The sequence below is a fragment of the Adelges cooleyi genome, unplaced genomic scaffold (genome assembly GCF_023614345.1).
Source record: "Adelges cooleyi isolate 19-005CV unplaced genomic scaffold, UGA_ACOO_1.1 ACOO_flye_CR_arks_rails_tigmint_CR_PRNA_25, whole genome shotgun sequence".
NCBI classification, from domain to species: domain Eukaryota; kingdom Metazoa; phylum Arthropoda; class Insecta; order Hemiptera; family Adelgidae; genus Adelges; species Adelges cooleyi.
The window spans coordinates 1,267,373-1,288,447 of NW_026095915.1; the positions used below are offsets into that span (position 1 = coordinate 1,267,373).

The 21,075-nt window shown below is 38.0% G+C and overlaps 1 protein-coding gene across 2 annotated transcripts in view; it reads right to left on the bottom strand.

Moving 5' to 3' along the window:
* Positions 1-21,075, bottom strand: part of LOC126837507 (rap1 GTPase-activating protein 1) — a 120,878-nt gene that overhangs the window by 41,343 nt on the left and 58,460 nt on the right. For both annotated transcript variants that reach the window (XM_050571427.1, XM_050571426.1), the window contains exons 2-3: positions 11,543-11,618; positions 7,456-7,548 (exon numbers count right to left, since the gene is read on the bottom strand). In XM_050571427.1, the coding sequence (XP_050427384.1) occupies positions 7,456-7,548; positions 11,543-11,618 (169 nt within the window). The remainder of the gene's footprint in view (positions 1-7,455; positions 7,549-11,542; positions 11,619-21,075) is intronic.

Here is a 21,075-nt window from a genome sequence, read left to right on the forward strand (position 1 = left end):
TGGTGGCAAGGCGTCGCATCTCGGACTTAATAAAGAGAAACATAGATATTATTTGTGCCTCTAAAAGAACAATAGCAACAGCTAATGTTTTTGGGCTCGATGAAATTACCGGTTTTTTAGGTTTTTGTTTGAAGCAAGCGACCACTTGAGCATACATACGACACACCGCACACATTGATCAAACAGAGCTCTGAACGTTTTTTTTTTTTTTTTTTTACAACATTTTATTTAGATACTAATGCGCTATATTATGGCCGTCAAAAATCTGTTCCGGATCTCGTATTGGAATATATTAAGCGTTCTGATTGTAAAAAAAAAAAAAAATAATAATAACACTAATAATAACGAAAAGTCATCGTTTTAAATGTCATACCGTTGTTGCTCGGCTCGCGATTGACATTGAACCAGGTGTGTCCGTGTTTAAGCCCCAAGTATATCCGTGAAATTATTTGACCGATGACTGTCGGTTTCTTTTTCAGTGCCGATTTACTTTCGACTCGATCCGTTTCCCGTTCGCGTCTGGCAGACTCAGTGTTGCCACACAAAACAAATTCGGTAAAATGTTCGTTTTGATTCGTATCGTGAAAAAAGTTCGCACGCACAGACCTTATTATTCACAACGGCTATGACAAATGAGAATTGAACACATCTGCTAAGTTCTAAGACAGTGGTAGGAAGTTTGCGCGCCAAGAAAAAGGGATATCGTTTTTACAGCTGGCTTAGTAGCACTACCATTCCCGTGTCTTCCTCATGCGATTATGCTCCAGTCAGGATCATAGAATTAGCATTGACCTTCCAAGTGGTCAATATTCTTGCCGTTAATTCAATATGTCCTTTTATACTACTCAATTCAATACACACGGACCACCTCTCACCTTTCAAATTTAGAAGGGGGTTTTTTTTTATCAATATAAGTTGTACACTTAGCCGGTAAGCCTTTTAACGCTGAATAAAAAGCTATGTAACCAGCTCAAAAATACATACCGTATCGGTCCCCATCGGTGGTCAATGCGTATTTTTTTTTTTTTTTTTTTAATATAAATTAAATACACAACACTATTTTAGTACTCGAATTAAACACCAATATTTGCTCGCATACACGTCCGTCCGCGGACGGGTCATTTAAGTGCACTAATGTTACAATTGAATGCAATATCATATATTCAACCGCAGTGACCAATATTTGTGTACACAAGCACGTATTATTATTATTATTATTATTATTAAGTATAACAATATTCACACAGTCGCTCCGATCCAGTGGCGTTTACACTGTTAATTAAATAATTATGTTTTCTACTGTTTAGGCAAGACCAAACCAAATAAACAGTCGTTGTGGGCGACACGTGCGATTGCCATTTGTCATCTCATTTTATAAATCATGATGTACAGAACAAGTTTTGTTTGCACGCACAATATAGCATGGATTACACGATGTGCCTTGCGTAACACGATAGACATTGTCGTCAACTTAAGATAATAATATTATATTGAACGTTGATCATTTAGGAACATCAAGGAAGCCGTTTGAAATATGATAGCGGTCATAGAGACATTCGAGATGCTACGATCGGATTGCCTAGGATTTATATTCATGAGATTTCTGACACGCTTGCCCAACTTGCACAAGCCGCTCAAGGCCAAAATATACAGTCACCGACGGCATAATTGCGGTATAGCTTTGATGCTAAATAAGCATAAGCAATGAGCGCGGTAATTTCGATGACTATTGACATTTTGTTGTTTCACTTACTGAATCATGGACGGAGGCAAAAACCCGGTCGACTACCTCGAGGGAAACGATTGCAGTGCGCCAATACATAAAGTTCAAATAGCTTTTTCTTGGTCATAAATTAAGACAAAAAATAAGTTTTTCAGCCGAGTCTGCAACCTTTTTTATGCCTCGTTGAAGTACCGAATAAATTTAGAGTAGTGGTGGAATTACAGATAATGAAATAGTATATTAGCAAGCTAGTATCTTAGGTGGCTAATAAACATATCATGTTTCTGGCTTATATTTTAGTGATTTCATCATATCTGGCCTTAAACAATTCATAGGAAATACAACATATCTCCCACCCCTATCTCCCATCCCCTATCTCCCATCCCCTATCTCCACCCATATCTTCTACTCCCTATCTCCTACCCATATCTTCTACCCCCACCCATCTCCTACCGCTATCTCCTACCCCCTGTAACGCATTTGTACACAACGCGTTTGTAACGAATGCTTTTTTCAGTTATGTGCCAGAGCTAAGACATGTGAAATGTCAACAAAAAAAATAAGCCAAGGGGAGGAGCGTATTGGGGTGGGAGAGGTCACAAGTCAACAGGAATTATTACAACTGCAAATAACAATAACACTTCCGCCTAAAAAAGCGAAATAAAAAAAATAGTTTCCACCCCTTTTTTTGGGGGGGGGGGAGAGGATTTTTGATATTCGTTTGATTTGCGTGGAGAGACTAAGCTCGGTTAGGTTGGGTTCGGTCGCTTCTAAAAAAAAAAAACGTCCCTTTTTGTTGGACCAAGTAACGCGTGTCGCGCTCTAGCGGTCAAAAATAGTTTTAATAGTTGACGACAAACGTACCGCCAGATGGCGCCTGGTGTACCGTAACATTTCGGAAACAATACAACATATCCAGGTAATACTCCTAAAAAAAAAAAAAAAAACTACTTAGGCGATGCCAATTAAAACGACATCGACGAAAAGGGCGGAAAATAAGGATTTACCGATAAAAAGAAAAAGAGATTTACCCAAAACAGCCTCAGCGACGACCACACAAATTATGAAATAATAGTGTCTTGGTGGTTGGGCAAGGTAGGTTTAAACAACCGTAATTGAAAAACGTAGGATCTGCGGGGTTCGTTTTGTTATACAAAAAAAAAAAATGTGATTTTTTTGTTTTTCTTTGCCTTTATAAAACCGAGCTATCTAGAAAATATTCAATTAAAAACTAAAATCGAAGAAGTGTTGAAAAAAAAAACTCAACAAAGTACAAAGTTTAAAGCTGTGGAGGAAAGAAAGTCAAAGAGTCGAGTGGCCTTTTGTGGACAGAAAAACAAAACAAAAAGAGTGACAATAACGAGTTTCATAATTATTATTTTCACTTGTACAAAGCGTGCAAAGTTACACAACAGCTAATTTATTATACAGGTGTTGTTTTAACGTTAGAAAAACAAAAGTAAAAGAAAAAAAAGAACCTAATTACCGGGGATAACGATCCTAATTAATTAATATGTATATTATTCAAACGCAATAAAAATATATTTAAATATTATTATCATCATGAATTAATTTTCAAAACGTTTGTCGTGCATTGATGGCTTTCCGTTATTTTTTTACTATTGTACTGTTTTGGCGTAACAGGTTATGAATAATACAGAGTAATAATCGTTTTCACTTAAGATTTTCAGTTTTGTTTAAAAACATTTTTATGTGTTTTTTTAAACTTCATAAAAAATTACTAAACCTAAACTAACCTAACCCAACCTAACCTTTACATTTTGTTAGAGTGTTTTGGATAGCTCTACCGACTTTTGAAACTCAAAATGGTACCTTATACCTACATTTAATTAATAAACTTTATAATTTATAATGAATTTTATGAAAATGATTAATTGTCGATAACCAGTTTTGGACGATCAGTTTTGAAAGTTAATAAAGTTTAAAATTTAAAACGAGACAAAAGCCACCTAACCTAACCTAACCTAACCCAACCTAACCGCACATCCCGTTAGGTTAGGTTACATTTTAAACTTTGGTCACACGACCAGTCAACTTTTTCAGCAAATCGTTCGTAATGTAAAAATTTAATTGAATTTATTTAAGTTACCATTGAAATTTCAAAAGTTTGCAGAGAGAGCTTTGGAGGAAAAAAATAAAAATGGCAATATTGTCTAATACAACTAATAACAGCTAAAGTGTCGCCGAGAAGACAAACTAGATAATTGCAATAATTATTTTAAGATGGAAATTAATGGCTTACTTTAAATCGATCACTCTGTACATACGCATCGCATACGGTGGAGGAATAGTTTATAAATTATTTTCGTTTTAGAGCATTAGCATTAGCATTAGGGTTTTTGGAATAAATATATAAATATATATTAATAATAATTGGCCGCACTAGTGGTTTGACGGTAGCGGAAAGTATGAATAATTCAAGAGACGGCAAGTGAGTGGGAAACTTACAATGATTTAAAAAGATACTTGTATATAAAGCGGTGGCGTTTAAGTCGACGTTTCGATTTGCATTAAACGGCGCTCAGACTCATCCGAAATATATATACATATTATATGTATTAGATTGTTTTTATTTACCCTTACCCTCCCTCCCCCCCCCAATCTATAGTGTCTATTCAGAAAAGAAGGCCATGAAATTTCAGATCTCTAACTCAACTCTCAGTACTTCCTCGTCGATCCAAATCATGAGAAATTTGAATTTCTAAATTAGAAAAAATGTTGATCAGCGTTGAGGTTAATAAGAAATTAAAATTTCCCATATTGATTCAGAATTTGAAGTTGAGCTGAAATTTTAGGGATTTCTTAATTGAATAGGCTACTAACCTGAGTATATAAACCGTTATAAAACAAATATCAGCCGCTGATGTTCTTGTTACTACAACGTTATTAGTGTCTTATATTATACCCAATAAGATACGGGCCAAAATAACACCTTTGGTGTTTTTATTATCAATATACTATAGTATTACTTTGGCGGCAATTGGACGGGCAGCGTTCATGTGGATACCGAGGCGTTTAACCAGCTTCGAACATGCACCCACGCATATTGTGTTGCCTACCGCTGTGCCCCTTAAACGATAAATAAACATTTATCCGCTCGGGTGTGTCTTTAATTTCCCACGATACTCCACGTGTGGCGTGTGTGTGTGTGTGTTTAGGTTTTAAAAAATGCAAATTTATCATTACCAAAAAAAAAAAAATGTGGAATAATCGTTACTATTTGGCGACGGGAAGCGAATAATTATTCATTTCCGGTGGCAAAATACACCACAACGGTGCAATAGTATTGTATTTATAGACTACATTTATTATTATTACAGGTACTCCTCTTTGACCACAGCTTTCGGGTGGTAAAACACTTGACGTGCAATGTCCCTTTCCCCCGCAATGCAAACAACTGCTGCTTTATTGTTTTCCCCTGAGAGAAATCCATTTAATTATAAATATGCCACCGTACATAAAATGGCGGCGGCGGTGGCAAAACTAAACGAGACGCGCTTCCACTTGTTGATTGAAGACCGGCGAACATGCAATCCGAATAGCACACAAAAACTACACGGTTCACGGTGGAGAAAACCTAAACTAATGAACAATGACGTCGGGTCAGTTGTTTGCAGAGCGGCCGGAAAATATCTACCACGGACACTACTCGACAAAAAATAAAGACTTGGTAATGTTATTTGAGATGATAGGTATAACATTTTAATAGTAAAATTATATTTAAATTGATTCCGGCAGACTGTCACTCCACCCGATCTTGTTTTGAATAATTTAAATATATTTAACATTGATTTCTATAAGTGTGCCGGTGAAATTGGAACACAGCTTATTTAATTGATAACGATATTATGTTATATAGTATTTATTTCTTTTTAAGTAGTAAAAAAAAAATAGGTTTAATGGAGTGCAAATTAAAATAAAATATTTTTTATTAATTGCTCGTTTGTTCAAATCGGTTGCAAATAAAAAAATTACTATTTTATAAAAACGATTTCGTTAAATGTTAAAACTATCAATTATTCCAATAAATAGTAATTCGATTGTAGTTCGCTATTACGATTATAGTGGGAACGTTGATTTTATAATGAACACCAAAAATCCATTATTATTGTTAAAAAAACGACAAACTAATCGGCACCAAGCTTTGTATATTGTGCTGCAATGCTTATCGCGTTCAATTCGCTATCCCCTGTTATTTTTAACAATAGGATGACTAATATCAAATTAATTATTGTTATATTAACACAAAAAAAAAGCCAGTACAGTGGAAGGACGCAGGTCTATATGAATTAATTTGATTTAAGTCTGTAAATGGTAGAAATACAAATATACATAAAAGATGTGATGACAATAATGTGCTTAATGTGTATTTTTAGTATGAGGGTGGATACGATTAGGGTTTCTTACAAAAAAAAAATTTGGTCTACAGACAAAACTGTACATGTTATAATAGCCTCACTCTAAGGTCTACCTGCGGTCTAATTTCTACACCTTAAGTCCTAAAAGTACACCTGAAAAGCGAAATAAAGAAATAAGAAACTATGATGGAGATGTTGAAGGACACGTTGGAAGAGGAAGACCAAGGGCAGACATTCAAATAATAAAAGATACGAATGAAGGAAAACACCTTAAAGAATTAAGTTTTAAATAGACAAGAAGCACGGAGAGCTGCAACAAACTAATCCAAGGACCATACACATTTGTAAATAACGAGTGCCTAAATTTTAAGTTGAAAAATGTGGACAATTTTTTAGTGTTTTTCTCGATTTTGAAGTGGAAGAAACGGACACGCTTTGAGATTTGTCATTTTTGTTTCAATATGATGTATTGAATGTACGCTTAAAGCGCAGTGTGTGTGTGTGTGTCAAGAGCAAACCGTCTCCAACGGCGCCGGCGGTTATTGCTGTTGTTATTATGTGTTTGTGTGTGTTACTACACCAGGGCATAAGGCACGTCAAAGCGCAAATAATACGGGGTAATAAATCCTAGAACCGGTTACACCCACCACCGTGCGCACATGTTCGGTGGTTTCGGTTTTACATCACAGGTCAGAGGAGCTTTTCAACGCACGGATCGAGATCAAGTACAAACGCGCTCTGAACGACGCACACGGGCGTGGACGGTGGTGGTCTGACGAAGGCAAGGCGGATTAGTCGCAACAATATTGTTGTCTGACTTTTTAAGGCGATTATAAAGGTCGGCAATAATTATTGTGTGGCGCTCGGGTAAAAGGTCACTTGTCCGAATCATTGACACACAAGCTGATTCGACTAGAAAACCGTAAGACTACAGGTGGTCGCCGTGGTAATATAGCCAACGAAATATTCATATCAGGATCAAAAAGCACGAGTTAACAACTATGACTGGTTATAGCGAAAAACAGTCATCATTGAGACATTTTAAAACACACCTAGAACAATTCCAATCCGTTTACTCTCATCCCGAGATTGGATGATTCAATCAAATTTTCCAAGGAACCGAGGCTTCGAAGGAACAAAACATTGACAGTTGTCTGGTTGTAAGGTAACACAGGTAACTTTGTCTCTCCGCAATATTGTGAGCTTGCACTTGCTATAATTGTGTGTGTGTTTACAGCTGGTTCAAACGAAGACCCGGTGGATTAATCCGAGGCACGGAAGTCAACGGCTACTACTACTACATCATATCATTACCTATTATTATTATTGTACATTTCTGTACACGGTACTCACCTGGGCGAAGTAAGCGGGTAATACGCATCTCTGGTCGTCTAATCGGTTGCTCTGGACCCGCTCGAGCAGCTCGAACAAATCCTGTGTGGCACACTGAAACAAACAGAAGGCAAACAACACAGATTTAGTCTATGCAAATGCATTGAAGGGCTTGGGGAGACATTTAGAGATAAATCCACATTTTGAAATGCGTTTTCCATTACAAAAAACAAATGATGTTAAAAATGGATTTACCTAATGGGTTTTTCAAGACCTTCGCCTGTTTTAACGCTGGAAAACACAATTTGCACGGCCTTAGCTACACAGTTTCCCGTCTAGACTGCAATATTGACATTCCATGAATTATACCGACAACCCTAACCCGGGTCAGGCCGTAATGCGATTAACGAGCGAACTTCAAACGAGCTCGGACATCCATTACTTTACATAACGACTATCCAGATCCATGCACTCTCCTTCGCTTTAAAAACCACGACCACCGACTCGGCTTTTAGCTTTTTATGTGAACGCATCTTCGTAGTACGGTACCGTTAAGCTTATTCCGGCAAGTGACAGCTCGGTTGACGGCAAAACAGGGTGGTGGGGGCAAGAAAAAAAATTCAATCCCTCGGGACTTCCGCAATTAACGGTTATTTTATTATGAAAATGTGCTTGCTTTTTTTTTTTTTGGATTTTTTAATGAATTCCACGGCGAAGGGTGACTGCTAAGAGTAATTACCATTTTTCCCCCGGTTTCCGTAGATCGGATTTGAAGAACGGTCTTTTTTTTTTTTGTTAAGGTGCTTTTTTTTTGCTTTCTGCCCACATTTCAACGCGTCGAAAATAATATGATAATTTATTCGTTCGTTTGCGACAAAAATAATATAATAATAAAAGGTCACGTTATTTAGATTTTTTTCCCTGACAGACATTGACACAAATGACAAATCCCCAAGAAGCAACATCAATCCGACAGCAGACTTTTAAGTGTTATGACGCGTCTCGTGACTCATAGCTGTCGACAGCAAAGATCGCAGTTGCTGAATAATTTTATAAAAAAAAATATTATTCACTTTGCGAGAGAGCCAGAACAATTTTGTCCGTCCATTGTCGGATGGGTCTTATTCGTCGAAGACTCCTTGTGGAACAACTCAATAGCCGTCTGCGCTAGCTTCGTGCCTTGCTGCATTGTGCTACCTTGCATCCAACTGTCAAACAAACTTATACTTGTACAAAGCGCTTATTCAGTCTATCTGATGTTCCTATGGCGTACCCTCCTTTTGTGGGTCTACCAAATCCTCAAATATTAAGACTGCCCAGGCATTCCAAAACATTGTTCTTCGCATCACATTACAAAAGCTCTCTCGGTCCATAGTTAATAATCCACTTTGCGAAGACCAGTACTCTGCTACTAGAATCATTCCAAATACCATTGTATCCCAACTGGATGTTAAGACTCTTCGTGGGTGCAGAGGCTTCTGACCATATTCACTTCATGATTAATACCGCTCGTTAATACAAACAGCATTTGTTCTTGTCTTGTGTTTCTTTTTCATTGTTAAGGGGGACATGCCTCTCGCGCCAAACACTGTCCTAACCGCGTGCTAACAATTACAAAAATAACTTTAAACCAACAAAATAAATAGAAAATACCGCGACCCCATACGGTTTTAACGCGGGAGTGGTTAGGCCAATCAATTTATTATAATATCCGTTACATCTCTACACGGTCGTCGCAATCCAAAAGCTTTACACGAAGGTCGAGGCCGGTGGTCGACGCAAAGACGACCGGATGTGCGACCGTAATCGAAATCTCCACATGGTTTTAGCCGAGTACAAGCTATAAAAAAAATGTTTAAAAAAAAAAACAAACAAACACAGGTACAACACACGATAGATACAACGGACTCTGACGTTTGTGCGTGTGTCGCTGCTAATTTATGTTATTGTTCTGCGAGGAATAAAAAAAACCGACACGGACGGAGTAGTTTATAAAAAAAAAATTATTAATAAATAAAGTCGCCGCCGCCGCGTAACTTAAATGTTTCAAAGCGTTTCCCGACAATGATGTGATGTTAGTATAAAAAAAAAAGAAAAAAGAACCGAAATCCATATACACCGATAGTGAAACTAATTATTTTTTTCACGGACGTCACTCACGTACGAGCACACGGTCTTGTGTTTTATTATTATATACCTAATCGACGGTTTTCTTTATAGTAAAACGTTAGTACGCACACGACACGGGCACATATTATAATTTAGTATTAACGGCTGATTTATTTCGACCGAGACCAACGAAAAACAAAAACTGATAAATTTAACGAATGCAATTTTCATAGTGACCTATCCGCAGGGCCGAGACAAGGGGTCGTTAAACCCTTACACGACAACCATAGTTTCGAGCAGAGTTTTTTCTCCTTCTTGCTATCAAAAATGCACACGGTTATAGCTCTCTTGTCGAAAGGTATTGAAATTGATAATAATTCATAAATATAGTCCTCCGGTTCTCGAAGCCCTCGCGGTCTGGTGACATCTTCGTTAATTGCTTACAATCCACTCAGCACAGGCGGCTATCTCTCTCTCTCTCTCTCTCTCTCTCTCTCCAGTACTTTACTTAGGTGGTATGAGGCGTTCAAAGTATGTGTAATCGTATCGTTTTTTTTCTTCTTAAAATTCTCTTCGAGAGTCCCCACACCGTCGTCGGCCAACAACACCGCCTGACTGCGATGCTTATCGGATCGCATAAATCCACCTCCGACTCCGCGACAAACGAGCCCAGATGAAGAGACCAAACCACCATAACCGAGATAACCAAACACGTTTGTCGTGTTGGCATTGCAATCACTGTTTCGCCTTCACTATATACAATCTCGGTCCGGCACCTGCTAATGGGCGTTATCGGCTTTCGCGAGCATCCTCCGTCGACACGCACAGATCGCTTTATAGTCCAGCAGAGGCTGTTTGTATAATATATTATTATTATACACAACACGACCACGCCGGGTTTAGTAACAGCACAAACAAAGCCGTGGTCAGTGCAGGAACGACAAATGAGACGGAATAGAACAATTGCCAGGCTACGGAGTTTGTTGTGGGGCACAACAACAGCCAATGCAGAGTTGGCGCGCTCATTGTTCGTACAAGTGTAATACAATATTTAAGATACAGCATTGTACAATTAAATCCTGACAATCTTCGAAGGCAACCGAGAAGCGTGAACGGCCAAATCGAAGAGTAAACTTAACAGAGACTAGGCGTTTTCATGTTTCCTATTCTGCAGTCCGATCATCAATCTCACCCTTAGGTCTCGGTCTATTATTTGAACGACTTGACCATAAGCTTTCCACAGCGTTCTCGGAGTCTATCGTCAATTTCATCGTATCGAATAACAGCTGGTATTTCAGCAAGCATTTCCCTAGCACTGCCACATGAGAATTTATGATAATAACTGTCGCGATGAAGATAATAGTAATAACGAGAGGCGTGTGTTAAAGATTATGACTATAATGATGATGACAATTTGAGTATGTCTACCAAAAGTTCCAAGGTATGGTTGCTGCTGGGAAACGGAGCTAGATTTTCGCTTGATCGAGTGTCGAAAACCCGAAGTGTGATCCGGTGACTAAATTTTATTATTCGCATCGTTGAAATGAGTAAAAAAAAAAAAAAAATGTCTACCCGTGTGATTGATACGACAAATATTGATGTACTTATTTGCCCGTCTCCTCGATTCGTGCCGGCCTAGGACATGAAACATGATACACACCTTGCACATATCATAATGATATCCTGTAGGAGGAGAGAGGAATCGACAACAATATATATTATTATTATTCGTTTCGATAACGGTGCACGGCCGGGATGATCGAGTGCGAGAGAGCTCCACGTGTGTGTACTTCGGCCGGTCATAAATCATAATCAAATTTTAATCACGAGTCAGGTGTGTACACGCTTATACATATATTAAAATATCATATACAACAACGCGTTCGGTACGAATTTAATGTGAATTTGAAAACGCGTCAGTCCGGTTCGTTTGTTTCCAACTTGGGGGTCAGGTATATTAAAGAAAATATATTATACAATAGTATGATTTTGTACTCACTTTGGTCTTATGGTGTCCGGTGGTGGCACACGTCCTGACGTGCTGACAGTAGAGCTGTCCATCGGACTGCTGTCGCCTGTAAAACACAATTAAACGACACAGTTAATACTTGGGAAACACAAGCGATAATATTTTTTTTTTAAAGTTACAGTCTACTTAAAACCTAAAGACTAAAATGATAAAACACGGAACATGCTTCAGTCTGCTGGCTCTTGAGTAATGATTATTTCCAATCTACAATCTCCTAATACACATGATGATAGTATAGTGTTAATTTCATGTTGTGGCCAAATGTTTTTTAATATTTGGCCTTAATCGGTTCATTGACAACATTAACCTGATAGGTTATTTTGGATAAATTTAACCACTCATTTAATTGTGAAATTATTTTCATTTATTAGGATGAACATTTGGTTACCCATTTTAAAAATAAATATCAATACAAGGATTCGTACCTTTCGCGGTTAACTTAAAACCATGTGAATGTATATCAATTATTTATCTATTATAATATAAAATATATTGCCGTGAATAAGTAAGTAATAAGTTTACACAACAATCAAAATATAATTCAGGCATTTGATGCACTGATGTCCAGATCTAAAAACTCAAAAGACTTGCCTCGAGACATTTTATACATATACATATTATACAAAAAAGCAACCGCTAGATCGCGTCACTTTTGCGCCACTTTCGTGACGCTATTTTGTGTCGTTTTCGAGCTGGTATCAGCTTATATCAATCTTTACTGTAATCGCATAGTTTGGCACGCGAATGGTCTTTAGAGTAGTCTGATACAAAAAAAAATATACTCTTAAAACAGTAGCCGATGGGTACATAAGAAATGCCCAAGGGTCTTGCTCGAAACAATGTTATGCTTGTGGACTTTTTTTTTTTTGACAAGAGAGAGAGAAACATTATCTTGTTTTTTTTCGAGCCACGACAAAGATGCGATCCATTAGAGGCCATTCGCCGTTGTTATCCTTTTGACGATTCGGCATCGCTCTCGGTAGGTATTCTCGGAAAAAAAAAAAAAAAAGGGACAGAGCACCGACAGAATGATAGGGTTTTTTTACTTAAACAAACAAAACCCGTACATTATATTGGATTTTATTTTTAGACTAGGGACAAAAAAAAACCACGCCGTCTTCCCACGACGAGGAGCATTCTTGTGGTCGTGCAGCAGCACTATACGTGTATTACTATAATGCACGGATAATAAATAATTTCGGGGGCTTGTACTAGAGCACATTACCGGATATAACACACACACACGCACACGTGCAGTACACACCACCGAAGACAACAGCAACAACACAAACACCGTCGTGGGAGATTTTCAGTGACCGTGTTCAATCGATTTTCACACATACACACACATTTAGGCTGACCGACACTCGTTACATAGACTTTTTATTAACGTACAAACGACGTATTCCGTTGTAATAGTCTAATGTTATAAACTTAAACAAACAAATTAGACAAAAAAAAAAAAAACCGCGATCACGCGGTGTGAGTTTATCCTGAAGGAAAACTACAGAAATGGCGTCAGAGTGGTAGGTGGGGGTAGGATACTTTCTCTAAAAAAGGCCAAATAGAATCATAGAACTACAGGAAGGAATTTTAATATAACAGACAAACCGCACTTGAAACATGTATTCACGTCCATGGTGATCTTCCTCCCCTCCCATCTCTTCTCCTCACTTATCCCACCTCTCTCTTTTATTCTTCTCGCCCCAATTTCCCTTTCACTGCCCTTATCTCTTCGCCTTCCCCTCATCTATCCACTTTACTCCTCCTCTCACTTTCTTTGTTCCCTCACCTAACCTTTTTTTTTTTACATAGGGGTATTTATTGGTTTAATTTCAATTACATACTGTTGATAATTACAAAAAGAGCGGGATCCATCCCACTGATTTTGGCCTTCGGTCTATATTATATATTTAAATTTAGCTCTATACTATATCCTCCTTCTTTCTTCTTCCTCTTTTTTCATCATGACTTGTGTGATACATTTCGTGCAATTTTCCCATGTTTCCCTGTGGCTCAGCATCTTTTTTACTATGTTGTCCGCCGTTATGTTTCCTTCCATTGTTGTATTCAATTGTATCTCTCACCTAACCTAACCTAACCTAACCTCCGCCTTCTCTCTCTTCTCTTGATGTCCCAAATTCAAGTTAGACCTAACCTAAGTCTAATCTAAATGTCACCTTAATCTAACCTAACCTAACCTAACCTATCTAATCCATATCTAGCCCAACTTAAGCGTGACGCGCAAATTTTGGACAGATCCCCGGGCCATGAGACATATTTATATTAAACAAATATTAAAGACTTTACCGCAAAATATGGTACTATCCCTTTTGTGCGGACTACTTTAAGGGGGCTAAACGACGGAAATAATTTATTCGAAACACTTATGGTCTATCACGGTCTCAATACGAGGGACATGAGTTGTGTGCGTGGTGCCCGATTGGACTATCGGCCGAATGCGTGGGTCGTTTGGAAGGTCGAAATGGCGAGACGTTTGGCAAGTTTGCACGCGTTTTGCTGGCGGTCCCCGGAGAGAGAGGTCCGAGGGGATCAAAACTGTTTACGGATGGCCGTTGATCGCACAACCGAGTTTTGCAAATAAAATCAATAAACACAACTACGAAAATAGGATAAGGCATAAGCCACCGCAGCAGCAGTAGCAGCAGCGCTTTGGTGTTTTTGGGTCTATACAAAAATATAACATCATCTTACCTGGACCAAACAGAAATCTTCTTCGGTCACACACACACAAAAGAAACGGGACAGTTAGATATAGGTAGATGTGGTCCAGGTAAAACGGACCTTTATCGTCCAAGATTTTGGACTTATGTGTTTTGCATGGACAGGATATGCATACGTATATATTTTTACATCATTGACTGCCAAATATCTTTGTATTGGTTTAGGCCGAAAATCGTGCCACCCTATAAAACACCTTTTTTTGTAAACGACACACAATCAGATCAGTACATTTGGGTATATTATTATTATTATGCCCGTTGTCAGGTTTACATTCACAGAACTGAGCGTAGGCTTCAACTATAATAAGGCCAGTGGAGTGCATGTGTTGTGTACATAACGACGTATGCATAATCGACATTTGTTCTGGATATTAAAAAAAAATTAATAATAATAATAATGGCAACGCGGTCCAATAACAATGTCGTGTAACCGCGCCTACCGCTTGCTGGTCAGATAATAACAGATAATGTTATTAATTAGGTATTATTATTATTTAATCGGCTAAACACGTGTTTATTTCGTTTTAACGACCTAAAACCAGATCCGTTTACCGTGTTTTTATTATCATGTGAACTAATAGCCCAGCTAGATAACTTGTACGGTATACATCGACTAAAAACGGTGTTAGAGCCCACACGGTTTTTTTTTTTTTTTTAATTTTGTTATTGTACGAGTAAAATATAGTCCTTGTAAAAATACATAATATTATGGCACTATACGGTTGCTCTATCTCACTCAATCTTTTTGCCACCTCTTCGACACCTGCTGTCTTTGTGCATTGTGATGAACCAAACAGATTCGCTCCGGTCCGAGGCAAAAGATGATGCCGCGTGTGTGTGTATGGTTAGATGGAGATAGAGATTATATAATTCCAGGGTTTCTATAATATTATGCTATACAATAATAATACTGCTATGCGAGTAAAAACTCACCACACGTCTGTCAGAAACGACTTGAACGTGAAAACCACTGACAGACGGATTTTTCCTCGAGAGGAACCCACACAACAGAACACAATTTTCGAGGTTAAACGAAAATCCGTCCCAGGCTTCTAAAGCTATATAACACACACTCCACACAGATATAGTATATAATATTATAAAATTCAAAAGGACCACACGTCGGTCACGGTCGATTTGGTTTGGTCAGCTATTTGAAATAGCTATTGTTTTTTTTTTTTACCAAATTAATTATAGCCTCATCCCAAACGACAATAATTATAACGCAGTCTTTAAGTGGTACGTCCGGTCCGCAGTCTTATGACCGTTCGATTAAATTGAAAAAACACAACCATGACGGTTGAAAAATATAATAATTATTATTGTCTGTGACGCGTTCAAAAGGCTAGCAAACGTTACCTAGAATTGTGTTACATATTATTTGCACGGACAGCCTATACTAAAAGCCTACCCAAAGTAATAGCGAGCCAAGTATAGAATTCTATATTCAAATCTGTGGCAATTGACCAGTCAATCTCAAATTCTGTCTTTTTGTATCTCATATACATGGTCCGTTGGTAAAACTGAAGACAAAAGACTCCTGACATTTGAGACATGTTGTTGCAGGAGGCTGCTTAGAATTAGCTGGACAGAACACATAATAAACGAACAAGTTTATCGAAGAGTCGAAAAACGAGAAGCTTTCTGAAGACCTTAACAAAAAGAAGAGCCAAGTTAATTGGACACATTCTGCGCCCCAACAGTCTACTTAGCAGAATAACAGAAGGTGCCATTGAGGGGACTCATAGCAGAGGGCGACCGCCACTGGACTACTATTGCAGATTAAAAAGGAGAGCGGAGAAGCCACAAGAGTGAAAAGTTGCTGCCAACCAGCCTTTGGGCTGTTAAAAGAAGAGAGATAGTTGTTAGACTAGATTTTATTTTGCGACAAAGCCTTTGTATCAATCAACGTGTCTTGTGATCAGCTAATTCTTTTATCTCATGACTATATAAACAGGCACGATTGCTAGATTACAAACTATTCCTATCTTTGCTAAGCTATCCGGGAATCGCCGATTTCCCCTAATTACCGTCAAAAATATGTCTCCAATAGAGTTGATTGCCAAAGCTTTATTGACACGTAGCAACGGTGTGGCTGTACCTAGCTGAACGTTTGGCACATTATGTTGGTAGTATTGAGCCCTTGGTGCAGTCGACGGTTTCTCCGACCTCTGGAGGTCAGTTTTTGAACTCTAGTTGGGTTTTTTTTTGATAATCATCTTCGAAGCCCGGACTTCTCGGAGTCGCCGTGCCCGTCGGGATTAGGCGAGAGCCAATTATTAGCGACGAGATTGATTAATTAAAACAAAAACTACCGTTCGCTGTGGGGCCTATGTAAAGCTGTTGCAGTGTTATTATTATTATTTTTTCGTTGTGTGTATACTATAAAACATACCGGGACCGGGCGAGGCAAAGGAGACTGGCCGCTGAGCTCTTCTCCGAGGCGTATTCGCCGTCTGTCTATTGTTTGCACCGAGTTCAAAGCACTCTACGCTCTGGTCTATGATGATAATATTATGCTAGTTGCTAGCGCGACGCACAAACATTGAAACACTAATACAATAATATCTAATATGTGTACCTTGAACACGTTATTTCATCATCGGTCCATTTCGATTTACGATTATTGGAATATCTGATACATAAAAATGTGAATCCAAGGTTCTGCCTCTGACAACCGATTCTCAATATTACTTGTGCCGGGATTGTACCATATAATAATAATAACGTGTACACACCCTCGAGAATATATTTATAAAATATACGATACCACACAATATTATACTGTCTAGCCTAGTGTGCGGAAAAGCGCACATTAGGTGCCAGCAGCAGCTGTTGCCGGTCTCAACATAGCCAACAATCTTGGATCCCTGTTATAGCGAAACCCGGTGTGTGTGTATTTTATTATTTCATTCATAGAGTGTACTGAAAATCGCGACCGGTATACCGTAAAGGTGCAACGGCGTTCAAAAATCGATACCTTATTATAAAGGTAATACACAATATACAGGCCTGTTGTCAATATATATATTTCGGTCACTATCTTTCAGCCGAGGCGGACTGAACATTATAATCCCAGGGAACCTTCCCCCTCTAACCTATACAATTGGGCTAACGACAACGAATTCCAAAATCATTCAATTCTTAAAACTTTAGCAAATGTATATGTTTAAAAACGGTATTTATGTTATAGTTTTTTACTTCCAAGTTCGTAAGCTCTCCAGTAACCAAATAGAATTAAAAGTTTACCTAACACTGTCTACCTTCTGCCATGTAAATAGTTATTTGCACTTGAAAATATACACTATAACTGTTTTTATGTACCAAATGTACACCAAACCCAATAAAATGTGCTTATAGTTACGGTTTAAATCCGAATTGCGGCAAATCCGAGTAACACTAATTACCATATAATTGTGCCCGTAAAAAACAAATAAACGTGAACATTGTAGCACCGGACGCGTCCGGAGCCGACGGGATCGCGACGTCGACTGAGCGTAACGGCCTCTTCCCATTGGCTAACCCTCAATACGGTTCAGCGCGTGCGCAAGACACGTGAAAATAATTAGTCGCCAAAGGCGGACGCGACTCATCATATACACTTATACATATACAATATAAGCCAGTCTTGCCAGGGTTTTAACCGACAACTTAGTTGGTATACGATATTATAATATTATACACACATTATATTTATACTTCACTCGGTTCAATCGCCGTAATTGTTTTATTTAAAAAAAAAAACCAACAAAAGCTGTTTTTCTAACGGAACACGTTCATTAACGTAGAACGGTCGCTGCCTCGGCGATTATAACATTTAAAACAAAAATGATATTCTAATGAATAATTATTATTAAGTTACACAACCCTAATCTCGAAATCCCTAAACACCGGGTCGACTCAAATAAATAGAATCGGATGTCACTTTAATGATTTTAGAATATATTATTTCCTTCCCTTTGAGTTTTTACACTGATCTTAATGGTATAATATGTTGTTGTTGTTTACTATGTACGTGGAACGTCAATATTCAGTTATTATCGTTTGGGAAATTCTCATTGGTTTTTTTTTTTTATTTTACCATTATTTAAATTACCTAGTTAAGCCCGAAAAGGCAATTAGGTGTACTTTCAGGGTTTTTTTTCACACCACGGCGAACGGATGCATATTTCAATTATTGCGGTGTGGCGCGTTTTCACCGCGGTGACAGCCCGAAGGACGTGGCGGCGGCGTTGCGAATTAATTTTGCCACGACAATATCGTTTCTCACGTCCGTTTAAGGGAATTAAAATTTAATAATTAAAACCGTATCCATCCGGAGAGAGAGAGAGAGAGAGGCTACCACCACACGGCAGCAGCGGCTATATTTATACTATGCTGGAAATCGGATCTAGCAAACGTGACAGGTGGCCGTGATCGTCGTCGTCGTCGTCGTCGGCTTGAGCGAGGATGTGTTTCAAGTATATCATTAAAATACATAATATAGGTGTACAAGTATCCCCACACCACAGTCTTAGTCCCCCTCATTGTGCACGTACAACACGTGTGAAACCGACAGGAAACTGCGAAGGCTATCGGAAGTCGACGGTGGTGGCGCGGTTTACCGTGCGCGGATAGTGCACCGAAGATAGCATAATATTATACTTTTTATACCTAACATATTGTACCTACACTATAGAGTGAAAATATACCTAGGTATATATACATGTACAGAGGAAAGTGGTCGAGAAGGTGATCGACAGTGTAACCACTGTACAATCCTTGGTAATAGCAATCCTTGGTTATGGTCACACTGCAACTGCACCTTTTCGCTTACCCCATAACACATTTTACTTGTTACGATTGCCTGACCTACACTCTCCGTTAGGTAATGGCCCTTACTACTACAAACTATTTTTTACTAAAAAATAATAACAATCGAATCGACAGTGCGGTTGACAAGGAAGTGTCAGCACACATATCATGTGTTTTGTGGCTCCGGTTTGACAATAAATGCCAGCTGTGTTAACTTGGCACACACACACACACACACACATCCACGTAGAAAGCGGGGGTTGTCCCTAGATGTTGTATGCAAATGTAGCAAAAAAAAAAAAAAAGGCATAAAACTGCAATAATTTGCATACAGTCACCGCCGCCGTAATAAACATAACCCAATTGCTAGCAGTCGTCCTGCGCTCAACCTGTGTTTAATTAGACCGGCATACGGCTGTCGTTTTTTTTTTTTTTTTATAATTGGAAACCAAATGTAAAATATACACATTTATAATGATAATGATATGTACCGTGAAAAATAAAACGAGGGCGTTAAACGCACATTAGTCGCCAAAAGGCAATTAAAATATTGGCGGCAGCAACCGTTTTTTTTTTCTACACAGTTAATAAAATAAAAACGAGAAATTGTTAATTATTTTTACCATTTATACACACCACTATATTGGCAAACGGCCTATGGACCGTGGTCAATTGATAGCACTTCCACGAGGAAGAGACAAATCTCACATTCCCGTCGCAAGTGGCACGGCGATAATATTTTACTTTCCAATTAATTATCAATTTATTTAATTGCACAAAACGTTCGGTAAGGAGGTTAATACACTATACGTATGCAAAACGCGATCGTTTTATCCATCATTAATGGCTCGATTGGATTAATTAAAAGGTGTTAAATATAATAATTAGACTAGATTATAAACTAGGCGTTTGCACAAATTGTTATGGCCGTCTGCCATAATATACCAACCAATCTGCGAGCGACCATTAAGGAAACGTATAATAATATAGGAAAGTATATTGTGGTGTGACCCAAAAACTGTGTAATTAAATTTAAAAAAAAAAAACCTAATTTAATTCGGTCTTATTTGTTTATTCTTGAGTTGTTGTTATTGTTTACTGCAGTGGACGGTTGGTTTTTCAAAACTTAGCCGCTAGTTATTTACACATAAAAAAAACGCCACTTTGGCCGACAAACAGCACAACAACACAATTGCTGTGTTGTAAAAATGTATAATTAATTGGCATTTTTACAAATTCTACGAACGACCAGACATGGGCATGAAAAATGGTACCATGGATAAATGATCTACAAACAGTAAAATTGGTCTATTACATGCAAAGATAATACAAAACCCGTTTGTTTCCCACCACGCCGGTTGTAAATGGGATAAATAATAATTGTATTTCGGTAGTCCTAAACTAGAAATTTGCCGGAAGATCGTCAAGTCGATTTTAGACACTAATAAATCATCGTTATTATTAGCTGTGCCATTGTTTAAACAGGCGGGACAAACGCTACGGCATGTTTGGTGTTGTCACGTTGGAAAAAATAAATAAATAAATAAACGGACTGTGTAAAATATTATAATAATGCAACGATGCAAAAAAAAAAATTCACTACAAGCCGGTTAAATCATAAATGATATTATTAGATGGCAAATTTTGACACAACGGGAAACCATTCGGGGAAGAAAAAAAAAACGAGCCACTAGACTAATCAAAACACAATATTATTTTTCAACAATAAACAAACCGTTGCCGACGATTAGCCATCGCGGATTTGATTATGTAGGTACACACCAAAAAATAAAAATAAAAAATTACACCACTTTGGGTTTGAATATCATAGAAATTTAATGGGAGGGATAATACAAATTTTATTTTTTATGCATAGTAAAAAATTTGTTACCGCAAACATGATTTATGCAGAGACAATATGATAATATCACAATATTATCTGTTGAAAAATGTACGTGTCCATTC